Source organism: Mus musculus, chromosome 15 (genome assembly GCF_000001635.26).
Source record: "Mus musculus strain C57BL/6J chromosome 15, GRCm38.p6 C57BL/6J".
NCBI lineage: Eukaryota > Metazoa > Chordata > Mammalia > Rodentia > Muridae > Mus > Mus musculus.
Window position 1 is genome coordinate 83,880,825 of NC_000081.6, and position 27,243 is coordinate 83,908,067.

A 27,243-nucleotide genomic window follows, 5' to 3' on the forward strand; every position below is an offset into this window, starting at 1 on the left:
CACTCGGACCCCAGCCCCGATCACCCACAGGTACCAGAGTCGTCCGCATGCAAGCTCCCCTGCCCTTCCATGGCGGGGGGTGGGGTGGGGTAGGGGGGTGGCGGTCAGCACCCACAGAGCAGAGGGCGGAGCCCTGCCTCCAAGCCCAAAAGCACACTTGAAACACTGTGAGAGCTTAGTATGAGAGAAAGGCAGGCCCGGGGCTAGCCTCTACTGCACTCCTCCTCTGCTGGGCTGGGAGGCCCTTCAAGAAAGTCTTGCCCGTGAGTTGCCTGTCTCCTCCTTTACTGACGGGGAATAAAACTGACCCAACTGTGAGGTGATGGTCGTGAATCAATGACTCTGGGCAGTTGCTTCTCTCCTTCTACCTTTACACGGGCCCCAGTGACTAAATTCGGGTCTCCAGGCTTGAGCTACATTGGCCTCTGTCAGTCTTAAATAGTCAGGCTTCATTTCCTTATTTTGTGACCCATCTATGTAGCCCAGGCTGGCCTCACTCAGCATCCCCATGCCTCAAGCTTCTTTGGGATGGGGTGGCAAATTTGTACCTCCATGCCTTACCTACTATACCCATTTTTAACAAAACCTGCTTCTTGAGATAAGAAAATGGAGAAGAACTCGCTGGAGACATCGCCACTGTTAGACAGACAGGTGGACTAGAAAAGTCTCCAAGTGATTTAGGCAAGTGGTCCAATTTGAATGCAAACTGCAAGAGCCATACCTGCCCCTGAGAGGCACTAGCTGTGACAAGTTACAAGCCCAAGTGAGGAGCGTTCCGATGACAGGCTACTGAACCCAGGGGTGAGAGATCCTGAGAGAAACGGAGCTTCCTGAAAGAAATCCGCATTTACTGCGACTGGGATGAGTGGACAGCGAGGCCATGATCCTGATCGAGAGAGTCGGATTCAAGCCACAAGCCCCATTCAAGTTCCAAAAAAATAAACCCTCTCTGGGGCCTGGGGAGAGAGATCAGAGAGACCGCTCAGTGGGTAAAGTACCTGCCACAGAGGCACACAAGGAACTGAACTAGATCCTCAGGTCTTACCCTAAGAGGAGGGAAGGATGGTGTGCCCCTACAATCCCAGAATGGGGGAAATGGGGACAGGGGCACCCCTGAGGTTCATGGGTCAGCCAGCATAGCATACCATAGACTAATGGATTCTCAGGCCAGTGAGAGATCCTATCTCCAACAAGGTAGATGGCTCCTAAGGAATAATGGCTGAGGTTGTACACACAGTCTCCCTCTCTCCCTCCCCTCCTCCTCTCCACACACACCTTCACTGGATAGATATATGGGGATGGGAATCAATAGACATTTTGACAATTACAACAATGACCGAAATAGACGCTGTCATCACTTCTCAGCCTTTTGGCTAAGGTCAAGTGAAAAATACATTGTCATACACTTTTAGAGAAGGCGTGACCACAAGAGACTGAAGCTGGCTGTACCTGTGACCTAGTGAGAGTCACAGAGCTTGGCTGAGACTCGTCCACCCTGTGTTGGCGGGCATTGGCTTTGCCCACTGGTGACGGAGCATCAGCCCCTTCCATTGGAGCCTTTGATCAAGAGGCCTGTTTGCCTAGACAGCACTATAGACAGCAGTGCGGCTGCCTTATGTAGACGGCTTCAGTGAGGGGCGGAGCTCAAACAAGGCTCATCAGTTTCATCAAAGATGACCCTTTCCCCCTGAGCATCAAAGCGTGACCCTCTATGGCTTCTGCCTCAGCTCCTGGGAGCTCTACATTCAGCCCCCAAGGCCTGCAGCCGCCGCCTGTGCCGACTATTTGCTGACTTCCATCCACGTCAGCTCAAGCCCTGGTCTCACCTCACTCTGATAGTCTCTGGAGCCCATGTTCGGGTATGCTCCTCTGAGCAGGCTCTTTGCCAGATGCATTGGCCTGATCAAGGCCAGACCCTTATGAGCCCCAGGACAAGCTTCACAATGGGCCCTGCATTCTGTGACCTCACCCACCCTGTTCCAGCTGAGGGCTCCTGCTGGCCCAGGGGACACCAGAGCTACCGCACTGCCCCGGGGAACTGCGTACTTTGTCTCCATTTCTCCTCCAGTCTGTGGCATCTTGGAGCCTCACCCACCCATACCCTCCCTCATCAGTTTCCTGTCACACTTCTCTCTGATGCTCTCTCCACTCACTTTTGCTCTCTCACTCTGACTTCGCAGAGAGCAAGGGCCCCTTGTCCTCTGTCTCCCAGGGGGAGAGTTCCCCAGGAGTTAGGGGAGTTATTGGGGGCACAGGGGAACCAAGGAACAAGCAACAGTTATACAATGATGCCTGCATTGTCAGTGGTCTAATGAGGGGGTGGGTGGGATTCTGCCTGCTCTGGGTGGTGGTCGGGGATCGACTATCAGGAGGCAAGGAAACGGAAAAGCAGAAAGACTCTGCTTTAGCCAACTGGAAACTCTGATCATTTCCACGCTAGTGAGAAGGAATGTAACCAAACCAGAAAGCATTCCTGCGGATCCTCTTTAGAAAACAAAAGAGAGAAAATTAACAAGGTATATAAAGCTTCGGCAATAATGAGTAACCTTATGTGCCTGGTTAGGGGCAACGTGCTATTTCTATAGATGCTAGATGGTTCCAAACAAACACTTAGCAAGAGAGCATCTATAATGCAGGAGAATGAATGGAAAGGGACCCACCAGATAGCTGCATAAGGAATAGTCACACGTGCACACCTGTGAGTACTGTCATCCACAAATGTCCCACGTTGCCTACAGTCTGAGTGGCTGTGCCAAGGCAGGGCGCTGACCAGACTCATGTCTTGGATGTTGACCCAGATCCCCTGCTGTCCATCTGTGTAGCTCCATCCAGAAAGCAGTGGTCAGAGTGACCAGTCCCAGCCTCAGGAGTGGATGACACACCCACCTGAACCATCCTCTCAGGGCAAACACACAGTGGGCCTCCACCCTGGGACAGGCAGCCACCTGCTGAGCTCTAGACACACCTACTTCACCTGGGGGCCCAGGTAGGGAATGGCTCTCCATGCTCTGCTCATATGGAACTTAGTGTCTTGGGGGAGAGGCCAAGTCCCCTAGGTAAGGGGGAGAACCCTCAGGAAGAGACATGGCTCTCCTGACACACTATCATGAAGGCACAGAGCCGGAAGAGTGACACATTCTAACCATGTACCGGCCAAGCATGTCCCTCCCACAGCCAGCCAGACAACAGGACACTGTGACGGTGACATCATCCACTCTTACCAGAAAGTTGGGGGTGGAGGAAGGAGGAGGAGGACCTCAAATACTGTCCAAGATGGCACCCAGGGACTGAGTTGGCGGAAAGGGAGATGGGACCCCCGGCTGACGTAGTAACTGCTCACTCCAGCTAGAGATGTGTTTGTCGGTGTACCATAGTTATGTGTACAGTTGCGTGAAGGTCACTCAGAAAGCCCAGAGAAAGCAAGGCCACTGAAAATCCCACCAGCAGGGACCACTGCTGTCACCACCTCTAAAGCACTGGCACGAAGGTCCTCAGGCCACTGGCAACTTCGTGGTACTGTTGCCCCCATATATACACCAATGCCACCCAGAGATCCCATGCAACCGTGGGGGCAGAGCCAGGTTTCTGTGGGCTTTGCGCAGAGCCTGCTGGGCTCTGGCCTTCTGGCTCCCCTACCTCATCTCAGCCCCCAGCAGCCTCATTGAGCGCCCGTAGGAGCCAAGAAAGAACAGATGGCTCGCAGTCTGACGCTTTTGTGCCCCCCATCTGAATGGGGGAAACTGTGCTTTTTTTCCTATAACTAAGAGGGATGTTCTTTCTAATCGGAGAAGACACCACTTCAAATGCAGACACACCTTCCACCAGCAGTCAGCTTTATAGCAAAGGTGCCTGGAAACAGGAATCACGGGATATGGGGACAAAGAGGGGTGTGTGTGTGTGTGCATGCGTGCATGTATGTGTGTGCATGTGTGTGCACATGCGTGCATGTATGTGTGTGCATGTGTGTGTGTGTGCATGCATGCATGGTGTGTGTGTGCATGTGTGTGTGCATGCGTGCATGTATGTGTGTGCATGTGTGTGTGTGTGCATGCATGCATGGTGTGTGTGTGCATGTGTGTGTGCATGCATGCATGGTGTGTGTGTGCATGTGTGTGTGTGTGTGCATGCGTGCGTGCATGTGTGTGTGCACGTGTGTGCGTGCATGCGTGTGTGTATGTGCATGTGTGTGTGCATGTGTGTTTGTGTGCATGTATGTGTGTATGCATGCATGTGCGTGTATGTGTGTGTGTGTGTGGCCTCAGGGTACACTTGAGAAAGAACAGCCCAGCTCCTGGTGACGTTTATACTACTGAAGTACCTACAGTACCAGAGGTGGTGGTAACCTTGCCCTAGAGCAAGCAGATTCAGACAAAGTGGTTTAGAGAGGTCCATTCCAATGTTGCCTTAGAATCCCATTGGTGTCCAAATCTACTACGAAGGTCAGAGCTAGCTCATTCAGCCGTGCTTCATAGAACCGGCTCTGCTGTCAGGACTCAGAGACAACCTACAGCTTTGCCCACAGTTCCCCAAGGTGAGGAGCCCCTGAAAACCTCATCCACTAGAACTCAGCAGGTAGCAAGAGGCTTCTAATTAGAAACAGCACCGGACTCGGCACTTCCTGCTAGAGAAGGTTAGAATTAGTTCCAAAAAAATTGAAAAATTGCTTCATTCGATCAAATATTTTGATTAGCAGGGAAATTAATTGTACCGAGCCTTCATTTATATTTACAGTGGGTAAATGAATCTAAAAATAATAGCCTGTCCAGGAAAAAAAAAAAGCATTGAAAACTTAGATGAAAATGAAGTCTGGGCTCTGGGAGGAGGACGCTCTTGCTCACCAGTGGTGCCTGCTCAACACAGAGGTGGAGGCAGGAAAGGCGGTGCTCACGGCCCAGGGAAGACTCCTGGACAGGTGTCAAGACCTAGGAGGCATGACATCACCACCCCAGGTGCCATCCCGAGTGTCCTGGTGGGGTGGACTGTAAAGTATCCCCACAGGCTCCCGTGTTTGACCATTTGGTCCCCAGCTGGGAGACTGATGGGGGGGGGATGATAGGAAGTGGGACCTAGCTGGAGGAAGTATGTCACTGGCCTCTAGATTCCTAGTCCAGGTTCTTGTCCCCTTCTCTGCTTCCTGGTCCTTGAAGATGTGGGCAAGTTGCTCTCAGCATGGAGCTGTGTGCAGCCTGCTGCCTGCCACCATTCCTCCTCCACCATGGCGGGCTGCAGCCCTTCACATTGTGAGTCAAAATAAATTATTTCCTCCTAAGGTTGCTGATTACAGCTGTGCATGTTGAATTCCTGGCTTCCACAACATCTCTGGGCGGGCCCTGGTAAGCTGCTGGCCGCGCTGCCTTCACAGAGGGCAGGCTAGACCCAGTAGAGTCTCTGAAATCCTCCCACCATACTGAGCGGCTGGGGTTCTGAAAGGTGGGACTTATGGTGTCCTTGGGCTCCCCCTGCCAGTGATAGATCTCACAGCAGTCCCACTCGAGACACACAGTAGGCTTGCATGATGACCCCCTCCCATAGCCAAGCCTCCTTGGGAGAAGAATCAGGAACTCAGCAACACTACAGGGGAGTTGCCAGGAACTGTCCTAGGGCTGTGACTGAGAGCCCAAAACCTCTTGCCCCAGAGGACATTCAGAGATGCCCACAGGGTGGGAACAGAGCTTGCGGCCTTGCCCACAGGGCCTGCTGGCTGCCTCTCCCATTCTCTGTGCCCTGACCACACCTGACGTGTGCTCCCTCCCCAGACTTGGGACTACACAAAGTGCTTCTCCAGTGTCTCTCCCCCTGTGGGTCAGAAAAGCATTCCTGCCTGGGTCCTAACTCTCTTCCCCACTCCCCTGTCTCCTAGCTCTCCGGCTCATTTCAGGCGTGCGGTGGGCACTTACACAGAATCCGCCCAGACCCTGTAAATTCCCATCTCACAAATCCTTCTAGAGTGTGAAATTGACAAAGTTCAGAGAATCAAAGCTGCTCCTTTGGCTCCTTGATGACCCAATAAACTCAGGGGCGAAGTCACTTATAAAAAATGCTAATATAAATTCCCCCACTCAAATAAATTCTACACCCCATCATCGCCAAACATTCAGCACAAACTCGAATAGGTTAGACTATAAATAATAACGCAGTTATTTGGTGTTGGCTGGGCCAAGGATCCTGTAAAGCCGTGTCAACCACAGGGCAAGGAATCTAAGTCTTAAGGGCAGATAGTGGAGCAGCTCTTACTTTACCAAGGGGTAAGGCAAGGATGTAAGTCCCCAAGCTGTGTGATCTTAATCCCAGCCCTGGACAGCTAGCTTTGGGCAGGGAGAGGGGGATGCCATGGCTCTCTGAACCTTGGTTTTCTCCCCTGAAAGATGATGCTGATATAATGTGCCCACCACATGCAGGGTTATAGAGAGGACCAGCGAAGGGATGTGGCTGGCTCATAGCACCTTCCTGATGCTCTCCTGACTGGTGACATTTGATTGTGGTGACAAGATGATGACTGTGGCTGGCCAGACACAATCACCGTGTGAGCAAGTTGCTCTGCCTTCTTAGCACAGTCCAAATTCAGGCTTCCACAGGAGTGACCATGCCCAATTCAAGTGACCGTGCATCGCCCAGTGGGGTCCTCTGAGTGCACCCCCTTGTCTACCGCACACCTGGACCCCAAGATGCCCAGTTTGCTGGATGAGGAACTACGGAGCACTACTCAGCAGAAGGGGAGGGGGGGAATGGACCACTGTATCACAGCCATTCTCAGCAGGACATCCTTGACACAGTGACCCTGGGGTTGGCTCCTGGTATGGCCAGCTGCTGCCAGTGATACCACTGAACTGAACTGAACCCATCTCTGTTACTCAGGAGATCCAAAACTACACTGAGCAGGCAAGATAATGCTCAGTCTTTCACAAAAAGCACTTGGGTGTGGAAAGCTTTTCCGGAGCTGAGGATGGTCAAGAGCATGAGGAGGGGCCCGTCTCTTGCTCGCTTCTTTGTCCTGTAACATTTCTCCTTCCTATTGGATGCTGGAGAGGTCAATCCCTAATGGTGAGGGACACTAGGGTCACCTTCCTCTTCATGGGCCCATTGACCTCTGCAACCATGGGGCTGATCTTCCTGTGTGAGTAGGCTGTGCATGGGAAGTGCCTCAGGCCTGGCTCTCAGGTGGACTCCTGGGCCTCCCCACCGTGGGACTCCAGCCTTGGGTGGGCTCATCTGCCCTGACCCTGCTCTTGTGAAGCACTAACTTACACTGGCCACTCTGGAAGCAGGAGCAGCCTAGAGTAGAGCAGCCACAGTGTGGAGCCAGGACCCAGGATGCTTCTCCTGAGGGAAGGGCTTAGTCCCATGTCCCTGCACAACGGCCACAAGACGTGCGATCGTAAACGTGCCTGAGAAGGGATATTGAGGTTCACTAAGCACGAGAACTGGGTGGAACCAGATGACAGTCTTCATTCTTTCGGTACACTTGAGGTCCCTACTGAGGGAGGGCATGAGTACAGTTCTACAGCCCAAGGATCAAGTAGCCTTGGCTGGGGGTAATCTCTGCTGAATCCCTCCGCGAGGAAGATGCTGGCTTCTTTAATTACACTTCAGTAATCTCTTTTTAATTACTTGTCTCCCCTGTGTCCCTAGAGGGAGAGAATGCCTGGTGTCCCCTTAATGAGCTGAAGTGACTTTACCCAGCCCTACCACTTCTGACTTCTCTTCCCTCCTGGTGATTAAGCTGTAGCAGGCTGAGTGACAAAAGTCTATTCTCCCCCAGTTCCCCAGTCACATGGAGTGGGGAGTCCCTAGCCATTCGAGAGACATTGGGTGGTCTCTGTGTCCCTGCTTCCTGCCCTCGTCTGCGAGTAAAGAGGACAAACTGAACACCCACATGGCACCTTGCTGTGTCCCCCTTCACAGGGGACCTTGTGGTGCTTTAAACCTGTGGTCCCTGACTCGGCTTGTCAGTCTGGTAAACGACAATCTCTTGGTTCACCTGGACTTAGGTATGCTCTCAGCCAGGGGTCTTCGGAACTCTGGGAGATATGCAGGACTGGGGTTTTCGGCTACCTCTCTGGTGTACCCCCGTAGACCAGTCTCACGTTGGTACAGTCACTCCCCGATGAAGGAAGGTGTACAGAGGGTGGGAACAGCTGCCTTTGTGGCCTTGGCTCTTCCCAGTGTTCCCCTGATGAGCACTTTTAACATCACTTCATTGGCCATTCTTCTAGAACCTTCACAGGGTGTTGGGCAAAGTGTGTCTAGAGATAAGGTTGACTCTTGTAAAGAGAGCCCATAATACAGCGGTTCTCAAACTGTGGGTCAAAACACCTTTGGCGGTCACATATCAGATATCCTGCATATCAGATATTTAAATTATGATTCATTCTAGTAGCAAGATTACACCTATGAAGTAACAAAAATATAAGTTTATGGTAGGGTGTCACCAAAGCAAGTTGGCACAGTATTAAAGGGTTGCAGCATTAGGGAGGTTGGGAACCACTGCTGTATCAGCTAAGGTGAGGGGCTCCAAGTGCCTCAGGTAGAGGCCTAGTGGCATTTGCCCCCTGCTGAGTCCGGTGTAAGGACATAATGGCACCCAAGACAGGACACTGCAGATCCCCCCCCCCCCAAAGCGGCCCTCCCCCCAGGTAAGGGCTCTTCCTCTTCTCTTTTGTTGTATTAGCCCGAGCACACCTGGACACTTCCACTTTCCATCAAGTTACTCAAGAACTGTAGGACCCCAAGCCTGGCAGAACCATGACAGCCTTCCCTGCAGGGCTTGCCTCCTCCCACACACCACTGACTCTATGCTGACATGCCTTGATCACTCCTCTCTCTGGGAAGGTCCTTTCCCTCTGAGCCTCCCTCTCACCCAGGCCTGTACCCAGCTTCCTACTTGTTTTGCAGTAGGACACCCTAGTATCAGACACGTGACCTAGGCCTTGTTCCCTGTCCCCTAGGCTGGAGCAAGCACTTTGGAAGGCAGGGAGTATACACTAAGTGATTTATAACTTCCTGTAACTTTAGCTCCAGGAGATCCCACACCTCTAACCACTCTGGTCAGTGTGTATACAGACACCCCAGGCACATACAAATAGACATGATTTTTAAAATTAAAAATAATTTGAAATCAATCACAAGAGTCCTGAAATCCTCTAGCAGACCTCAAACCCTGTTGCAGAGAGTCTGGCTGGAAAGGCTCATGGAGAGGGGTTGGAGAGAAGCCATATTGCCGAGCAGAGAGACAGTCTCAACTCTTCCCTTGAAAGCTATGAGTTCAGGCTAAATAGTGTATGATGAACACAGGTGTTCCCTGGAGCCATATGCACTGTCTACATCCAACCACCTTCAACAATGATGATTTCAGCTGATGTAATATAATACACAGAATTGTTTTAAAAATATCTTATGGGGAGTTGCTTTCGAGATCGATAAAGATATTCCTGCTCTTTCACCCCAGATATTTTTGCTCTGGGATTCCACAAAACGTAGACATAGGGTCTGGGGGTTGTGGGTTGTGAGAACGTGTCTTCTACATACGACAGGGAAGCTGCAGCCATGAGACCTCAAAAATACAGCTGCCCAAACAAGACCTGAATGATTACATCGGTGGACATGCCACTATGGGTGGGGGAATCTCACAAGACTCCACTCCCTAGGTGACAGGGTACAGGCAGTTAATGGCTGCCAAGAGATGGGAAACCAGACTTCTCCAAAGATGAGCTCCATAGGTTATCTAATCCCAAGCAGCCATCACTAAACACATACACACACAAGCAACACCAAATGGACTCAACATGCCTTCTCCCTCTGTCTCTCTTCTGTTTCTGTCTCTGTCTCTATGTATATGCATATACATACATGTAACAATAATTAAAGAAGAAGTCATGAATTTGAGAGGGAGTGGGAAGGACACGAGGTTGAGTAGGGGTGGAAAGGTTGGAAATTATGTAAATATGGTACTTATGAGATTTTCTCAAATTTAAAAAAAGGAACAACAACAAAGTGGGCTGGTGTAGTGACCCACCTATGATATCGCCCCCCCCTCCCAACCCCGGGAGACAGAAACTATGTAAGCTGGCTAGCTAGACTGGCTGACCACCAAGAGACCCAACCATAGGAAGTACAGTGGAGAGAAATTGAGGGCGACATGTGTTATCAACCTCCAGCCACCACGTGTATGCACACACATACACATGTGCTCATATATGCAAGCACGCACACACACACACACACACACACACACACACACACACACACACATATGAACACACTGCATAGACGTTGAAAAGTGTAAAATGTGGACATAGATTTACAAAGGAGAGTGTTTGCTGAAGAATACATCACAGTGGCCAGAGTGGGAATGCTCTAAATGCTCAGGAGTAAGAGCGACAATGGGAAGTTCCTAAAAGTGGAAAAGGCCAAGACACCCAGTTACATCTTCAGCGTCATCTCTACTCTGCATAGCTCCAAATGCATTCAGAACGGGAAAAGCAGTCTTCAGGGAGGCACCTAGGCGTTGGCTTGGAAACTGCCCTCCTAGCAGGCAGGACAGGCTGGGGCAATACTTGGTGGAGCCAATCTGTCCATCTCCCTCACCCTGTCCCATCTGGAGCTCGCTGCTTCCTTGTACTGACAAGTCACGGTCACTGGGGGGGGGGGGGGGGTGTCACATGAGTATTGTCTTTTCTCCGCTTTGTACAACAAACAGTCTTATAGGACGCCAAAAAGCACAATCACGGGGGAGAGCAACGGCCACCATGTGTGAAGATTAAAATCATGCCACAGAGCAGGAGGAGGTCCTTATAACAGCCAGGGGACAGAGGGCCTAACATCACAGCCTGACTTCATTAAAACCAAGGCAAGGTTAATATGGCTGAAAACAGGGCTGGTGGGGCCATGGAGCACCAGGAAGCCTAATGTGCCACCCACAAGAGTGGGCACTGCATAGCCACCTAAGAGACTGCAGGCAGCATCACATGGAGCAGCAGTGTGTGTGCATGCTTGCACATGTGTGTTTACAGACATGCATCCCATATGTGCATATGTATGCATGTGTGCCACAGGACACAGGCACAGGGGGTTGTCTATTGTGGAAAAAAAGAAAACCTACATGCTCCCACAGGAGGATGGGAACACATGCAAGAATACTAGCATGCTCTTGACGGAGTATTTCCATTTAACATGGAGATTAGCTTTATAACAGATTATATGAATGAACTAAAGCTGACATATTAACATGAGTGAGAAAGCTGGGCATGCTGGCTCATGACTGTAATCCCGAGACTGGGAGACTGCGGCAGGGGATCACCCAGTATCTCTGGGCCAGAGTCCTCACTTCTCAAATTGGCCTATTATTAGGAGGTGCCTAACCAGGTGGCTATGACTGAGGACAGTAAACAGCTAGCCCCAGCCAGTGCGAACTCTCTGTGGAGTATCCGCTGCTTCCCTTTGTTCCTCCATCAAGGGCAGGGCCACAGCAACTGTGCCCCCCCCACCCTCTCTCAGTACAGACTGCCCTGTGGAATGGTGTCACCTAGGCTAGAGCTGTTGTCAATGACACAGAGCCACTTACATAGCATAGGAAGCAGCCTGCCTTGCTCTCCAGGGGACTTTCTACCTCCACCTGTGCATCTCTCTCTCAGGACCACCACACCTCCATGTTCCACTCTGCCTAGGGCTCTGCCTGTGTAGCCCTTGCCCCAGCCTCAGTGGGCCTCACTTCTCTGGATGCCAGATCTTGTTCTGAGATCTAAGGTGCTCTGAATGCTAAAGCCAGCAAGTGAAAGCAAACTCCCAGGCTTCTTTAAAGCAAGAAAACACAAAGTAGAGGACACAATTTCCCTCCCAGCACTCCACACAGTCTCATCACGGATTTTCACTTGGGTTGCTTTAACGACGACATTCGAAATCCGGCTGTCCCTGTGAGCTGCTTTGAGGGAGGGCGCCTTACCTCGTCCTGGAAGGTGCTGAAGTTCTCCAGGAAGTATTTCCAGTGTATGTTGGGTGTTAGGTGGAGCCTTAATCTCCTCAAGAAGTAATGATATTGGTTATCCGTTAGCTTTTGGCATACGCTCCGCAGGACATCTCCAAATTCCATAGCCTTCACGAACCCTGTGTCCTCTTTATCCAGTGCAGAGAAGGCCTGAAACATCGCAAAAGCAGAGGAAAAACTGGCAAATGCTCCTGGCCAATGAATGCCCCAGCCTATGCGTGAGGGGCTGTGCCCACGCCACGAGTGGAGCCGTCATCCTGACACTGCGGGTCGAAGTGTGCAGGAATCATGACAAACTGTGGGTCGAGTCGTGCAGCCGTCAACGGCAAAGGTGTAAAAGTGTGCTATAAAAAGTATGCACACACTTCTCCATCTGTCGAAACAAAATCATTCATTCTTATTGCACAGGGAAATATATATCAGGGTGGTAGATTAAGATGCTTTCTTTTAAAGTAAAAATTTAATGTGCCTGCAGCCCACGAGCCCAGCTCTCCTGAGCTCTTTTTTTTTTTTTTTTTTTGTTCTGTGCAAGCTAGGCACACCTTGGTGGAGCAGGGGGTGTATGTAAGCAAAATACCACAGAGCTTTTTCAGGCAGCCATTGAGGCAGCAGGGCACAGCGGGGCACAGCGGGGTACATCGGGACACAGTAGGGCACAGAGGGGGCACAGATGGGCACAGCAGGGCACAGAGGGGCAGTGCCTGGCCTGGGGTTGTTCAGCTAAGTCCTTGTTCTCTCTCGGCTTCGGCACATTCTCTGTCAAGGTGGACCTAGCTGAGGGCGGTTGTGAGTGAGTCTTTGGCTGGGAAGTACAGGGATGTGGGCACCAGGGGCACAGTCGTCTTGGAAGAAGATCCAAGCAAAAGGAGCTTTGTGCTGTCAGGATGCTAGAAGCCATGTGATATGGGGAGATGATACCAGGATGTCCTGGGAACCCAAGAAGCAACGTGAGTCCAGCTACTCCTAGGGTCTGGGCCTGAAGCTCCCTGGGGTCTGTGTATAAACTCAGCCTGCTATGATGTGGAAGCTAAATAGGAAAGGGCTTTGAAATCTACAAAACATTGTGAGGGTATAGTATTGTGATGTTGTCTAGAAACAAGACAGGTGTGTGGCATCTGCAGTGGCTTTTAGCCATGTCTTTGCATGTCCTGTCCCGTCCCCTCTGGTGGCCATCCTGAACCAGCCTCTCTTCCCTACCCTTAGCCTCCACCCACCCCTGCAGCTCACCTGCTGTACTCTCCACTGTAGAACCTTGAGCCACACAAAGAAGAAACCACTGTGGTTCCTCCCTGAGGCCCATGGTCCCTAGCTTCACAAACATCCCAAGAGATGCTAAGCTGTGTCACTTGAGACCCAAAGAATAAGCAACCCTGAACATGAGAGCTCTGTTCCTACATGGTGTTCCAAGGAAGGGCCCATATAAGGAAACTGGGAGACTTGGCCAGTCCTGAGACCAACAAGCCTGAGAACACCAGGCCTCCTGTAGCTCACAGGGATACTGCACCACGAAGCTGCCTTCCCCTTTCCTTCTGGTTAATGACCTTGGATGCTAAGTCCTCACAGAGAGCTAGATATTGGCAGTGCGTGTTTTATAGGAGAGAGGCCAAGTCCTGGCGCATCTCCCAGCTGGCTAGTCCACACCCACCTTTCTGCTTCTTTCCCCATTGCTTCGCCCCTTTTTGGATCCAAGCTCCCACATTAACCCCCTTACACTGAGGGAGTAGGTGGATCTCGTTTACCAAACCAAACCACGTCCAAATTTAAATCTAAATCTAGAGGCGGCCTTGGAAGCCTCTGTGTCTGTGAGGGCTTTATAATCTAATTTAACCTTGGTGGTAAGCAATGTAGTAACACATCTCAGGCAAACACCTCCACAGACCTTTCCCAGAGGAGACAGGGTTCTTTCTACATAGATCACGCTAGTCTGTTACCTGCAGCCATTCTCCTGCCTCAGCCTCCCAAGCGATGTGACAACTGGCATGAGACAGCATGCCTAGCTAGGCTTCCCAGATTTGGAGAAGAGGGCATGGGCTGGTCCCTCTCTGCTTCCAGCCACATTCAGAGCCCTGTGACCTGTGAGGCTATGGCAAATTCACTTACCCTCAGCCTCAGTTTCCCCTCCTGTAGAACAGGAAGAATGACCCCCAACCTGCACACTATGCTCTGGGAGAGATAAAGTCCACGGGGGAGGGGGTGGCACCCCACCAGAGATCCTTGCAGGCAGAGGCGTGGCTGTCTGCAAAGCACTGGAAGCCTCCATCAGCACAGAACCCTCCTGGTGTGGACGCAAGACACTGCTGTGTGTTGTGGGTGGGGTGGGGGAGGGGAGGGGAGGATTCTTCCTCGTGGTTCCTCGTGCACGTGGCCCATGCTGCCTCTAACAATCTGTTAGTCTGAGCCGACTATAGTCACCTTGGGTTGGTATGCCCACCTCAAGCACCCACCTGTGAACCAGGCTGGGGACACACTTTCAGAAGCGTAGTTCCCAACCACTCTTTCCAGAGACACTGTCATGACTCAAGGTACCCCATCAGGCACATGGGGTCACCCATAGGACAGTGGGTAGAACACCCTTCACCTCAGATGATCCATGGCCTCTGGGTGCCCCCCCCCAAACAGTCTCTGTAACACAGCCTGTCCTGTTCAACCTCTTGACGGCCACTTTGATGTCACTCATCCCCATGGGTCACTTGCTTGAGCACACTGAAGGCTCCTGGGTTATATGTGTGTCACCATCATCCAGTTTCTCTGTCCTTTAAAACAAATTATCTTTGTCTAGGAATGTGGGCACCTATGTGTCAAAGTGCAGGTAAGGACATAGCCAGAGGTTCTGGCCTCACCTTACCCCTTGCATAAGACCGGGCGTCTCTGTCTCCTTGGCCTGACCTCTGTGGCCTCAGCTTGCCTGGTGTTTAGTGGACCCACATCAGTGGGCTGGACAGAGCCAGGGCAGCTTTTTGCAGAACAACAGTGGAGACATAGTTGCTCCAATCAGCAATCTCATCTAAACTCAGTAGATGCCCAGGAGACTGGAGAGAGGTAGTGGGGTCACAGGGGTCGGAGCTTGGAGTCCCCCCTTACCCGACCCCCAGGAGAGGGATGGAGATGTGAGTTTTACAAGATGGGGCTCTTTGCAAACTGTCATACCTCCACCAAAGCAGGCTGGGAGGACTCCACCACCTCCTGCATGGTCTTTATCACCTCATCTGGGGTCACCTTAGAGAAGCTGATGGGCGGTGGCGAGCTTTCCTCCTTCTCCTTTGGGCGAGCTTTGCTGGCCCAGCTGATCTCAAGCGCTCTCAGGAATTCGACAGGGTCGATGTGATTGTTATGCACACTGACGTCCAAGCTTCCCCACAAAAGAAAAGAATAGAGTCATTGAGAAAAAAAAAAGTTGCTTATTCATTCAACAAACAGTTGCAGAGGATAGAGGCAGTGTGGGAAAGACAATGATTCAAAGAGGTTGGTGCCCACCCTGCTGGGACATGCCCACAGGTGCTGCTTTCTGATGTGTATACTTAAAATGTCACCACAAGGAGGAACAAAGGAGACTGAGGGATGCCCCAGAGGGGAGGCCACGGGTTGCCCGGTCCTGAAGACACAAGACCTGATGGCTGGGCAATAGGGCTCAGAGCTTCAGAGAGCAAGAGGTAGCAAGGGTTGCTGGGTAAAAGATGGATGCCAGTGCACTGCTGGGGCATTTGTGGGGAGGACAACCTGATGAGGATAGTGGAAATAACGGGGCAGCAGCCAGCTGAGCTACAAGCTGGACAGGGAGTCCCTGACACAGCAGAGGCTTTAACTAGGGGGTGTGCAGGGAGGGGTGAAGTGGGACTCGGAAGGGAAGTATATCAGAGATGGCACACGGCTGGGGGAACTGAGGCAGAGACACTAAATTCTTCCCCAAGCCTGGCTGAAATGAGTTGTCAAGCCAAAAGCTCTCCCAGGGTATTGTGCAAACGCTATCTGGCTTAGTATTTCCTCTATTAAAAATTCCATCTCAGCATATGTCCCCACAAGGACATCCGTGCAGCAACGACAGCCCCTTCACGCCCTCAACTCAGACAGAGAAACAATTCCCTCTAAATTCCGAAAGGATAACTTGAGTTAGGTCTAAGACTTCTCCGTGAGCACTCGGGGGTGTTTGTTAAAGACGCCAGAAGTCTCATGCCTTCATGGTCCCCGCTCCTGGGCTGGGGAGACGGTTCAGATGGGAAAGTGCTTGCCGATAAGAAACAGATTTGATTTTGGTCCTATACCTGTATTTGTTTTTCTTTTCTTTCTTTTTGTTTGTTTGTTTGTTTGTTTTTTAAAGGGCTAAGTGTAGAGATGGAAAAGACATGGATGTGTGAGGCTTGCTAGCACAGCCTACTTGGTGAGTTATAATCCAGTTCTCCGTCTCAAAAAAGAAGAGGTAGGCAGAACATGCATGTGTATGTACACACATGTATGCACCGAAACAAAAGGTTGCTACTAATGTGATTACATTTTTGGGGGGCCCCTGAGTGCCTGCATTTTCTGTCAGTTGGATGGGAGCGAGCATCCAAGGAGAGAAGCTTAGAAGCCGGGGTAGAAGGGAAGTTTCCAGTGACTGGGATGCTTCTAAAGGAGAAGAGAGCCATGCTTTGCAAGCTGCAGCTGCGGAGCAGCCTCGTCTGCCTGCGTTGGCTTGGATCACGTGACAGGGACACAAGGACACAGACAATCAGTGCTGCTTCATGCGCAGGGAGGAGCTGCCAGCTCAGTATTAAGATACAGCAATAAAGCAGACACATGCGAAACTCCTTGCTAGGGCTTAGAAAAGTCTATTTTGGACCTAGGAAAGAATAATCCACACGTAATTACCAATAGCAAGATGTTTATCATCAAGGGGTCTTTGAGGAGGAACAAGCGACTAAGTGATGGATCCTTATTAAGACTTCCATGCGCAGGAAAGTTGATCACCCATTGAAGGGTGGAGAGCAGAGAGTCTGGGGTCTTTCTGTGTGGTTTATAAAAGTATCGAGTCTAACTACACTTTAACAAGACACTCTTGGAACCATTTAACTAATTACTTATCTGTGTCTATTTTCCCATGATTTATTCATTGAACACATGAATTCGTATTCAGCTGGAAATAAATTCAGAGAGAAGACTCTTAAAGGAGAGAACACGTGAGTACTTCAAGATGGTCTGGATGGACCTCCATTCCCACATACATCTACCACAGAACATATGCACACACTCCATACATACACACACACTCCATACAAACACTCCATACATCCCACAAACATGCATACACATACCACACACACATGCATGCATGAGGCAACATACACATTCCATACATAGCATACATGCATATATATATTGCACACATGCATATACTATATATACCACATATACACCCACATGCATACAGACATGATATACCATCGCAGTATTTACTACATATATCATAAACACACATGCATGCACATATCCTATGAAACAGTTACATACTATAATACACAACACACACATATATATAAAATACACTCTATACACATGTACACACAATACAGACACATGTGCAAACACACACACTCAAAGGTTTCTTACACACTGTAGGTTTCTTACAGCTTGCACATAACAAAGCAATGTCTTCAAAACCAGAAAATTATTTTCTTCCTGGATTCCAGATGCACACAAGCTGTATGAGGGACAGTTAAAATGTCCCAGAATGAAACAATTCAGGAAAATATAATTTTGTCTACCTTTCTAGAAAATTACTTCAGGAAGGACTGACCCCAGCGAAGAGAGAATGGAAGCCAGGAAATCAAAGGCTGGGTTGAGTGCAGGCCCCCAGTCCAAAAAGGAGAAACTGAACATAGTAAAAAGTACGAAATACAAAATACATGAGAAAGCTCGAAACCAGGAGGGATGGAGTCTGGGCACCTGGTCAATAACAGGAGCTACGTCAAGAGAACATCCCAAAATCTCAGGAGATAAAAACAGCGTGCCCTAGGACACTGAACACACTGGATGGAGAGAGACGTTTGTCCCAGGGTGGGCTGGGGATTTATCGGCAGTGACAAGGAACCAGGACGCTGAGCAAACGGGAGTAATAATTGCCATGACCCCGGGGAATGTACTACGTAGAAAGGAGAATGACAGCTAACCGTGCTAAGGTGGATTCTGCTTGCGGACCACCCAAGGCCAGGGGCGGCGGCTCATGGTGAGCCGTGCACCAAGCTCTACGTGCTTGTGCAGTAGACACTGGGGAACGAAGCTTGGCGGGAGACAGTGGAGACATGGACTAAAGTCCATGAAAGTCAATGACATAAGTTAGAAAGAAAGAAAGAAAGAAAGAAAGAAAGAAAGAAAGAAAGAAAGAAAGAAAGAAAGAAAGAAAGAAAGAGAGAAAGAGAGAAAGAAAGAAATCAGGAAGTGTAGATCTGAGCTTGTCATCTAGAAAAGGACACATTCTGCTCCAAGGCCATCAGGTAAAAGCCTTGAGCTCCTGATTGTGGGGGTGGGAAGCAGCGGGCCGGCAGGACAGGGGCAGAGGGCTGCAGCTTTCAGTGGGGAAGCCCTGAACTGGGCGCTGAGAGAAGTTAAATCATTGTCAAAGGGGTCTCTTTGCTTGTGGCTGAAGCACACAACAGCAAGCAGCAATGGGAGGTCGCCTCGGGGTCAAGGCTGTGTGAGAAGACTGGGGAGAAGGGAAAAAACCCAGGATACCAGCCTGTTAGCCAGTACAGAGAGGAGCAACCAGGATACCAGCCTGTTAGTACAGAGAGGGGCATACTAGGAGGAAGGAGAGAGGAGGGGAAGAGAGGGAGGGAGGGAGGGAGGGAAGGGGAGGGCAGGCAACCTCTTCAGAAGGCTGATGAGCTCCTCCTCCTTCAAGGGACACCCACATTCCTGTAGCACCTTCTGCACCCTGCAAAGGGCGACGGGCTTGGATTTTTCCATTGCGTTGAACGCCTTGCTGATCTCCTCATAATGGTTCATGAGTTTCTCCCTGGAAGAGATGCCACCTCAGACATGTAAGTCCAGGAGAAAAGCGACTCTCGAGACCCACTCTACTGTGACAACCTGACCCCTCAGCCAAGAGCTATTATGGAAGGTATTTTGCAGGGCTGGAGAGGTGTTTGGGTGAAAAGGCAGGTCCCAGAGAAAAGCTATCAGCCTCCGCCGCCTGTCAACAGCAGCAGGACCACCCTGGAGAACTGCCAACCCTGTTTTCTGTATTAGAGTTGGTACTTTTCAAAGGGAACCAAGAGTTTAACACAAGGACACTGCTGGTAAGAAAATGCCTCTGCCCCTCAATAAATGCTTGTGTGTACCTACTGTGTGACATGTGCTGCTGTGGATGCTGGGCACACAAGGGCCTCAACCAGGCAGCAGAATTAACATGGACGTGGGGGACAAGTCTGGGGATATGGGGAGGATTCGTGCACAGCTCAATTGGTGGGAAAGGAGCTGGAGAGAGGACACACCAAGCCTCACAGTGGCAGTAAATTGTTGTTCTAAATACTGGTCTCATAGGGACACTAGCTGGCCAGCACCAAAGTTGACAGGACTGGAGGAGGACAGTGATCAAGGGCTGTGGACAACGCATCCTGGGACACCTCATCTTGTACTCATTTACAATCTATTGTCCATGTTTTGTAATTTCTAAATGACGTGCTTATACATGCCTAGATGTGGGTGTGTGCATGTGAGGGTGGGTATGTACCCCCTTGGAGGCCAGAAGAGCATGCCAGATGCCCTGGGGCTGGAGTTCTAGGTCGATATGGCTAACCTAGGGTGGGTTCTGGGAGCAGAACTCAGCTGAGCTGTCTCTCAGCCCCGGCTTCACATTCTGGTCAGGTGTGTCCACTTCTAGAAACAGAGCCACCCCACCTGTGCAGAACCCACAGCACAGAAGCCAGCGTCCCAGAGTGTGCTGACACGAAGGATCTTCTTAGTAACCTTGCCAGGGGCCCCAGCCTGCTGGGTACATGAGGACAGAGTGTGGGCTCAGGGTTGACTTTCTTGCAGCCTGTAGTCTAGTCTCTATGGTTTACTTCGGAGGGAGACTCTTCCTGACTTTAATGGACTGAAACAGTATGGAGGGGACTTGCTTGGTAGAGTAGGTGCACCTGAGTTTGATCCCCACCGTCCATGGGAAGAAGACAGGTGTGGTGGCCTGGCTTGCAATCCCAGCACCAGGAAGGCAGAGATAAGCCTATCGCTGGGCCGGGCCTGGCCAGCCAGCCCAGCCTGACCGGCAAGCTCCAGGTCACTGATAGGCCTTGTCTCAAAGGAAACAGAGGATTGAGCTTGAGGCATCTCACCTGAGGCTGGCCTCCACATAGACAGCACACAAACAAAACAAAAACAAACAAACAAACAAAAACATCATGACCAAAATCCAAGTTGGGGAGGTAAGGGTTAATTTGGCTTACACTTCTACATCATGTCCGTCAGTGGAGGAAGTTAGGACAGGAACCCAAGCAAGGCAGGAACCTGGAGGCAGGGGCTGATAGCAGAGGCCATGGACGGGTGCTGCCTACGTGGCTTGCTCAACATGGTTTGTTCAGTCTGCTTTATTATAGAACCCAAGACTACCAGCTCAGGGATAGCCCCACCCACCATGGGCTGGGTCCTTCCTCATTGATCACTAATTGAGAAAGTGCCTCACAGTTGGGTCTCATGGAGGCATTTCCTCAACTCAAGCGCCTTCCTCTCTGATGACTCTAGCTTGTGCCACGTGGACACACCAAGCCAGCAAGTTCTAGCTACCTAGTGTTGGCCCACTAGGTCTAAACTGCATCATCTCTATTCTTGCACATCTCTTGAGCATCTTCCTGCTAAGCCACTGAGGAAAAGGCCTATCCCACGGGGCTCAGGCAGCATCTTGGTTCCTGGTTGTCCCTCGGGGCACAGAATGGGTTCTCGGTTTCCAACAGTGGATCTGTTCTGGTTCTCATCCAGCATTTCCACTTGGCATTTGAGGGATGGCTTCCTAAGCAAGCCTGGAAGTGGACCACTGAACCCAAACTGTCGGAATGCAGGAGGGGGGCAGCCTGCTGTGAGGCACCGGTCAGGTCGGCATTGAGAGAAGCTATGGGGAGAGATCCAGGCCCTTCCCTTGTGGGATTCCCATCTGTAAGGGGCTGGGGAATCTGACATCTAACCCAGGTGAGGCTGCTGGGTGTACCGACAGTAGCTGCCTTGGGATGCTAACAGTGTCCTGTGGAGCCAGCCGCAGGCTGCGTGCAGAGCCCCTGCTTCTCATCACAATTCTCCCTCACTTAGCTCTTCAAAATGAAAGCGGGTGAAAGCGGAGAGAATCAAAACAGTTTTTTGGAGATCCATATTTTTAGAAAATTGAGGCATTCAGCGTTTCTTGGACTGGCTTCTGAGCGGCAATTATTTCCCTTTCAGGGTAAACATGTGCACAGAGTAAATGGGGGCTTGGAGCAGAGACGGACGCATCCCGCCAAACAGAGCTGCTGTTGGCCCACACTGGGCTGCGGCGGCATCCTGGGGGTCACGTCCTCTTCTGGCTCGGGCTGGTGACCCGGTAGTCACCGAGTCCTGCTGACTTCCTTCTCTGCCATGCTTACCTGCTGCTCCCTTCTCCCCATGCCTCCCCAAGTGGGTCTGTGCCAGGTGGCCACTCGCTGGCTTTTCTCCTTCTCAGTCTTGAGAGCAGAATAAAGGCCAGGAGATGAATGTAGGCTCGCTTCGCTGGCAACACGTGCTAGGGCGACTCCTAACAGAGCTAACTCCTTGGGATGGAGGCGAACATCTCCGCCCCTTCAATTCATCTACCAGTGCGATCTGGGTTCATGAAGCCAGTCTGCCTGATGGGCAGTCATTATTTAATGACGCCTGCAAGCCAGGGTTTCCTGCGTGTGCAGGTGTGCGTGGAGGCCAGAGGTGGTGCTGCTAGGTGGTGTGTAGGTCCTCGGGAGCCACCATTTTGTTTTGTTTTGAGGCAGGGTCTCTTGCTGGCCTGCATCTTTCCAGGTTAAGATCAGGTGACCAGTGAGCCCCAGAGGAACCCACTTTTCTCCACCTCTTTGGCCCCGGGGATTACAGGCAGGCGCCACTGTGCCTGGGCTAAGTTTCTTTGTTTTGGAAATGGAGCAGCTTGGGTCTTTGTCTTCTCCAGTGAGACTGTACCACTGAGGCAGGAGGTCACGTGAGTGTGCATGAGTTGTCTGGTCCCAAGGGTCAGAATGTAGTGTGGCACACAGATCTCTACCTCATCCTTGCGCTGTCACCAGCAGAGAGTAGAGAAAGTGCGTGCATACCAGAAGGGCCAAGGGGCCTCATTACTCACACATGGGAGGCTGGGTGGTGGTGGTGGGGGGAGACAGGCATGAAGACCCTCGTGGGTAATGAGGCCAGCCCTGTCTGCTGAAGATAAATTCCACTTTTCATCAGTTTGTGGCGTATTTGATTTATATCAGCCTTGTGTGCATTTTACACTGAGTTTCACAAGCTCAATTGTCTGCCGTTTCCGTGGGTGCGGTAAATTCCACATAATCCAGGGGTGCATTTCACCTGCTTGCCCCGTGTCTCCCTTGTTTCTTCAGCAGCTCCTCTCCCAACACTACCTTGGGTGTCTTGATGGGGGGGGGGAGATACTGATGATGAGAGCTGAGTCCCACCACTTGAAATGGCAAGCAAGGGACAGCTGCACACAGGTAAAAGCAAGAGAAGCCATGTACGCAGTAGCTTGCTTTTACTCAGTGTCTCCCTGTCCTTGCTTAAGCAGAGACATCCTGGCTTCTACATGCAGACATTTCAACCTCTCCTGGCCCAGGGTCCATGGTCACACCCATCCCAGCGTGTGCCTCAATGGTTTCAATAGGCAGACACCAGGTCATACGTATTCCCTGGGGATGGGAGAGTGTTTCCTTGGCTGAGTCACCTGCTCCAACTGCACACAGCTTTGGGCTATCCTTGGGATAAAGTCCTCGAAGCAGAAATGGTGAGTTAAACCACACACCCATCTATTCCTCCACGCATTCATTTAAACGTGTTTATGTGGTGCCTGTGGGCTATCACAGACATTGTATGGTGCCTGCATTCCAGATGGGCCACTGCAGGGTGCAGGCGCCACGCAGTGCCCAACTAGGAAGGGCAATGTTGAACGGGAGGGGGGTGGTGTAAGATACGGAAGAACGTGGTGTGAAAAGTGGCTGTCTCGGGAAAGTCATGGGTAAAGCTTCCTGTACCATGGCTCTTTAGCAGAGCTGGTTTCTAGGTTCAACAGCGTCACATGATATTGTTGCAGCCTTACAAGAGCCCTGTCAGCCCTGTCAGAGCAGCCTTTGCTGTCTGGGTGAATGCAGGCAGAGCCCAGAGGCGGCACCCCACGCTGACACACCCACCTCTCACTGATCTGCTGTAGCTCCTGGATTTCCTCCTGGACCTGCTTGGGCTTCGTGAAGTGACCCAGGAAGTTGAAGTAGTCTTCCTTGTAGGGCCGGTGGACCTTCGGGGAGTATCGAATGCCCAGTCTGTGCAGGAACTCTTGGTACGTGATATAACCCCTTCCCTCGGTGTCATAGCTTTAAAGAAACAAAGACAGTGCTGTCAGCGGGTGGTGTGGAAAGCGAGCTGGCACACAGGGGCCAGGACCACATCGGCCATTTGGGGGGACATCTTCCTTGTCAGGTACAAGCAAGGCCAGGAGATATCACAAACGCAGTCCCAGCCTATGCCTCTGAGCCTCTCTGCACCTAGACTTAACAGGGCCGTTAGGTGATCCCCAGACCCACTGACTTGACAATCAGGGACACACCCTAAGAGAATGGACCCAAAGCACACATCTACCATGCTTTATGGAAACACAGTGGCAAACGCAGAAACTGAACCCCCCCTCTGCACACATTTTTTAGTCGGGTACCTCAGTGTAAATGGAGTTAGACTAAGGGTTAGAAGAAAATCTTTCAGGAAGCATATTCCACCTCGAAGCCTCAATAAAGGAATAGCACTTGATTCAAGGATGTTAAAAGCCCCCCATCTCCACTTTGAAGAGCCGACAATTACACATACCCAGCAAGAGAGCCTAGAAGGGAAACAAGATAAGAACTGTGTGCTTTGTGCCTTTTAAGTCATTTTCTGTTATCAAGATTTTTCTGAATTATAATTCATTAAAAAGGGAATAATGGAGGTTTTATCTCCTGATGCTATTCACATAGAATAGAATTACTTCAATAAAAATTTGAAGGCAAATGGACCATCTTCTTCTTCTTCTTCTTCTTTTTCCTTTTTAAAGCATTTGTTTTTTTTAACAGAAAGGTCTTGGTCTACAGGTAACCAAGGAAAAGGTGAGATCTGTAGACCGTGCTTTTCCTGGACTAATTCAGGAGCTCCAAGGGACAGCATCTTCTAGTTGAGGCACTCGAGCCTGGCTCCCCTGAGGGGATGATGCTGGGTTTGAGAGGCACTGCTCTGGGTGGCACTTGAAGAGATCCCTCCAGAATGGCCACACTGTACCCTGCCTATGAAGGGGAGTCATCTGTTCCTCTGAGAGTGCTCATTCCTCCTCACAGGCATCGCTGTGGGCAGAAGGCCAGCAGCTGGGGCAGGTGTGCCAGCTCTTGTGCGTCCACTTCGCAAAGAATGCCGGGAGTCAAAATGGCGCTCATCCTGCCCCAAGCTAGTGGGCCTGCCTGGATGCCTATAGATGCAATATACAGCACAGGTCCCACTGCACTCTGTGGACTTGCGGCTTCCCTTTAGACCTGCCTCTGACATGGGTGAGGAAGTCACCCTCTGGTGGCTTCTTTCCCTCAGCTGAGGGAGCTTGGGGTATGCTGGTATCTGTAAGCAAGGCCCTGCCAACTTCCAGGAGCAGTGGTAGCCCTTGAGGATAAAGGCTCAAACAGCTGCTTTATATTGGCTCATTATCACTTATGACTGGCCTGAAAGCCTTTCCCAGGTGTGTGTGATCAGTGTGGCCTTCATACCATAAACCAGGAGATTACAGCCTGCCTTTACCTGTGAGTTTTGCATTTTAAACAATGCACATGGGGATTGGAGAGGTAACTCGGTGACTAAGAGCACTGACTGCGTAGGATTATCAGCCCCATATGATGGCTTGGAACCAGCCATAACTCTAGTTCCAGAGGATCTGATGCCCTCTTCTGGCCTCCTCAGGCACCAGGCACACATGTAGGACACACACACATTCATGTAGGCAAAACACCCACATTAAGTAAATCTAAAAAAAATACATTAAACAGAGCAAAGTATCAAAAGGGCTCCTGTCTAACCCCAGGGCTAACCCTCGTCTGACACCAGAGTGATACATCATGGGACTCAAGGAAGACACTCTGGACAATGTTCCCAGGACCCCCAATCCCACAGGAGGCTGCTGACACTCTCAGAGGGCCAACCACCCATCCCTCTCTGTGTTGGTCCATCCCATCCCAGTGAGAGGTTTGGAGTGCAGGGGGGACCTTTTCATCCTCCCAGGTTTAACATTCCATGATCCTGGCTTCCTTTGGACTCTTAGAGGCTTCTGGGGCCTGCATTTGCTGTTGCTATCTGCAAGTCAAGGGTGCTGGGTCCAGGTCATGTCTCCTGTTACAGGCAAGCTTCCTGAGACACCCCTGTGCCTTATCCATTGCTCCTGACTCTCAGATCCCTGAGGCAGGCTTGCCGCAGCTATGTGCCCCTTGTGTGTGTGTGTGTGTGTGCGTGTGCGTGTGTGTGTGTGCGTGTGCGCGTGTGTGCAGACGGTGCACTTCTGAGGCACAGATTTCCCACACAGCTTGCTCTCTGCCGTGACACTTGGGCTGAATGAAAAGGCACTTCTTAATTACTTTATTAATGAAGATGGCAAACAGGCTCTTCTCATCACAGAGACGTGGAAGAGCAGATTGCACAGTCGCAAAAAAAAAAAAAAAAATACTGCGATGAATGTGAATAATCGTAGAGCTAATTCTGCTTACATAACCTCACCCTTCATTATGCAATCCTCTGTGTAACATTAAAAAAAAAAGCCAACTGTCTATAAAGGTTGAATTTTAAAACCACTGAGCAACAGATACGCCAAGGAAAACGTGTCCTGAGCAGAGGCCCCAGGAAAGCTTTTGCATGTACACACAGGAGTGGTCACGAATTCAAGGTATAGGCAGGCGACTCTGCCCATGTGCTATGCAGTGTGATCAGAGTCGCACACGGGATCTGCAGACACACACATCCAGCACTCAGCTTTGCTGAGAGTCTTAGTCCTCTGTGCTATTTAGACAGTGGATTCTTGCATGTATCTCACGAGGACCTTGGAGGACCGTGGCCCCGGAGGTAAAGGGCACGGTCAAGGATATGGAACACAACCTACAGATGACCCAGACCATATGGAAAGGGACCAGGAACCTTGTGCAGCTGGGTTGGGAGGAATTCTCTATGGTGCCATCTTAGAGAGTGGTGTGATGGCCCAAACATCTGCTTTTGGGAATGAAGAGTGGCCAATTTTCTAAGCTGGTGCCCGCTAGGCACACATAGCGAATCTTGACAGCAATAGGTGAGGTGGTCTCTGCTGTAGTTTCATCTTGTGTAGGCCACTTCTGCTCTCCTAAGCATAGCACTCTCGTCATGGGACATAAGGCTACTCTAGTGTCTCATGGAGTTCTTCCCCATTCCGACCTTTGACAGGGTTTCCAGGCTGAGCCTCATGATTGACAGGTCCCCCACAGTGAACCTCTGTTCCCGTGTGTCTGCCCCAGCCAATCTTCTTTCCTAAGGGGCAGGCCCTACTCACTCAGCCTGTCTGTCCTGCACGCCCTGTGCAGACATCAACCAGTCGGCATCTAAGGAGGGCATTGCCTATGATAGAAGCCACCTCACTTCCTGTTAATGGAGAACAGGGGTGACAGCCTAGAGGGTGGCTTCTTTGTCAGAGTTCTTGGTCAGATTTGAAGAATGATATACAACACTCGTACTGTAGAGTACTGCTTTAGGAATGAACATCAACCAGCACTGTGAAGCTCCCAGCATCTGGCTGGGGCCTCCTGGCTGGCTGGTGCACGCATGCTCCTGCGGGTCTCCACAGATGCTTCTGACCCAGCAGCTTTCTACAGCACGCCCTCTCTATGCACATCCACGACATGTTCTCTTCAGTGTCTCCAAATCAGCAGAGTCTCACTGGAGGCCTCAGAAGGCCAGTTACTCCAGGAGAGGCCCCGCCCCGCCCCACCGCTGTGGGCCCTGGGCAGGCTTTTTCCTTAAAAGCTGCACATCCCAAGCTCCTGCCAGAGGCTCTGCTCATGGAGCGCCCTTCACCC

At 50.9% G+C, this 27,243-nt stretch overlaps 1 protein-coding gene across 11 annotated transcripts in view; it reads right to left on the minus strand.

The window, feature by feature from the left end:
• The window catches only part of Efcab6 (EF-hand calcium binding domain 6), a 208,314-nt gene that overhangs the window by 14,113 nt on the left and 166,958 nt on the right, over positions 1-27,243 (minus strand). For all 11 annotated transcript variants that reach the window (XM_006521531.2, XM_017316792.2, NM_029946.4 and 8 more), the window contains 4 exons: positions 23,341-23,520; positions 18,819-18,968; positions 15,128-15,329; positions 11,939-12,130 (listed from right to left, as the gene is read on the minus strand). In XM_006521531.2, coding sequence (XP_006521594.2) covers positions 11,939-12,130; positions 15,128-15,329; positions 18,819-18,968; positions 23,341-23,520 — 724 coding nt within the window. The remainder of the gene's footprint in view (positions 1-11,938; positions 12,131-15,127; positions 15,330-18,818; positions 18,969-23,340; positions 23,521-27,243) is intronic.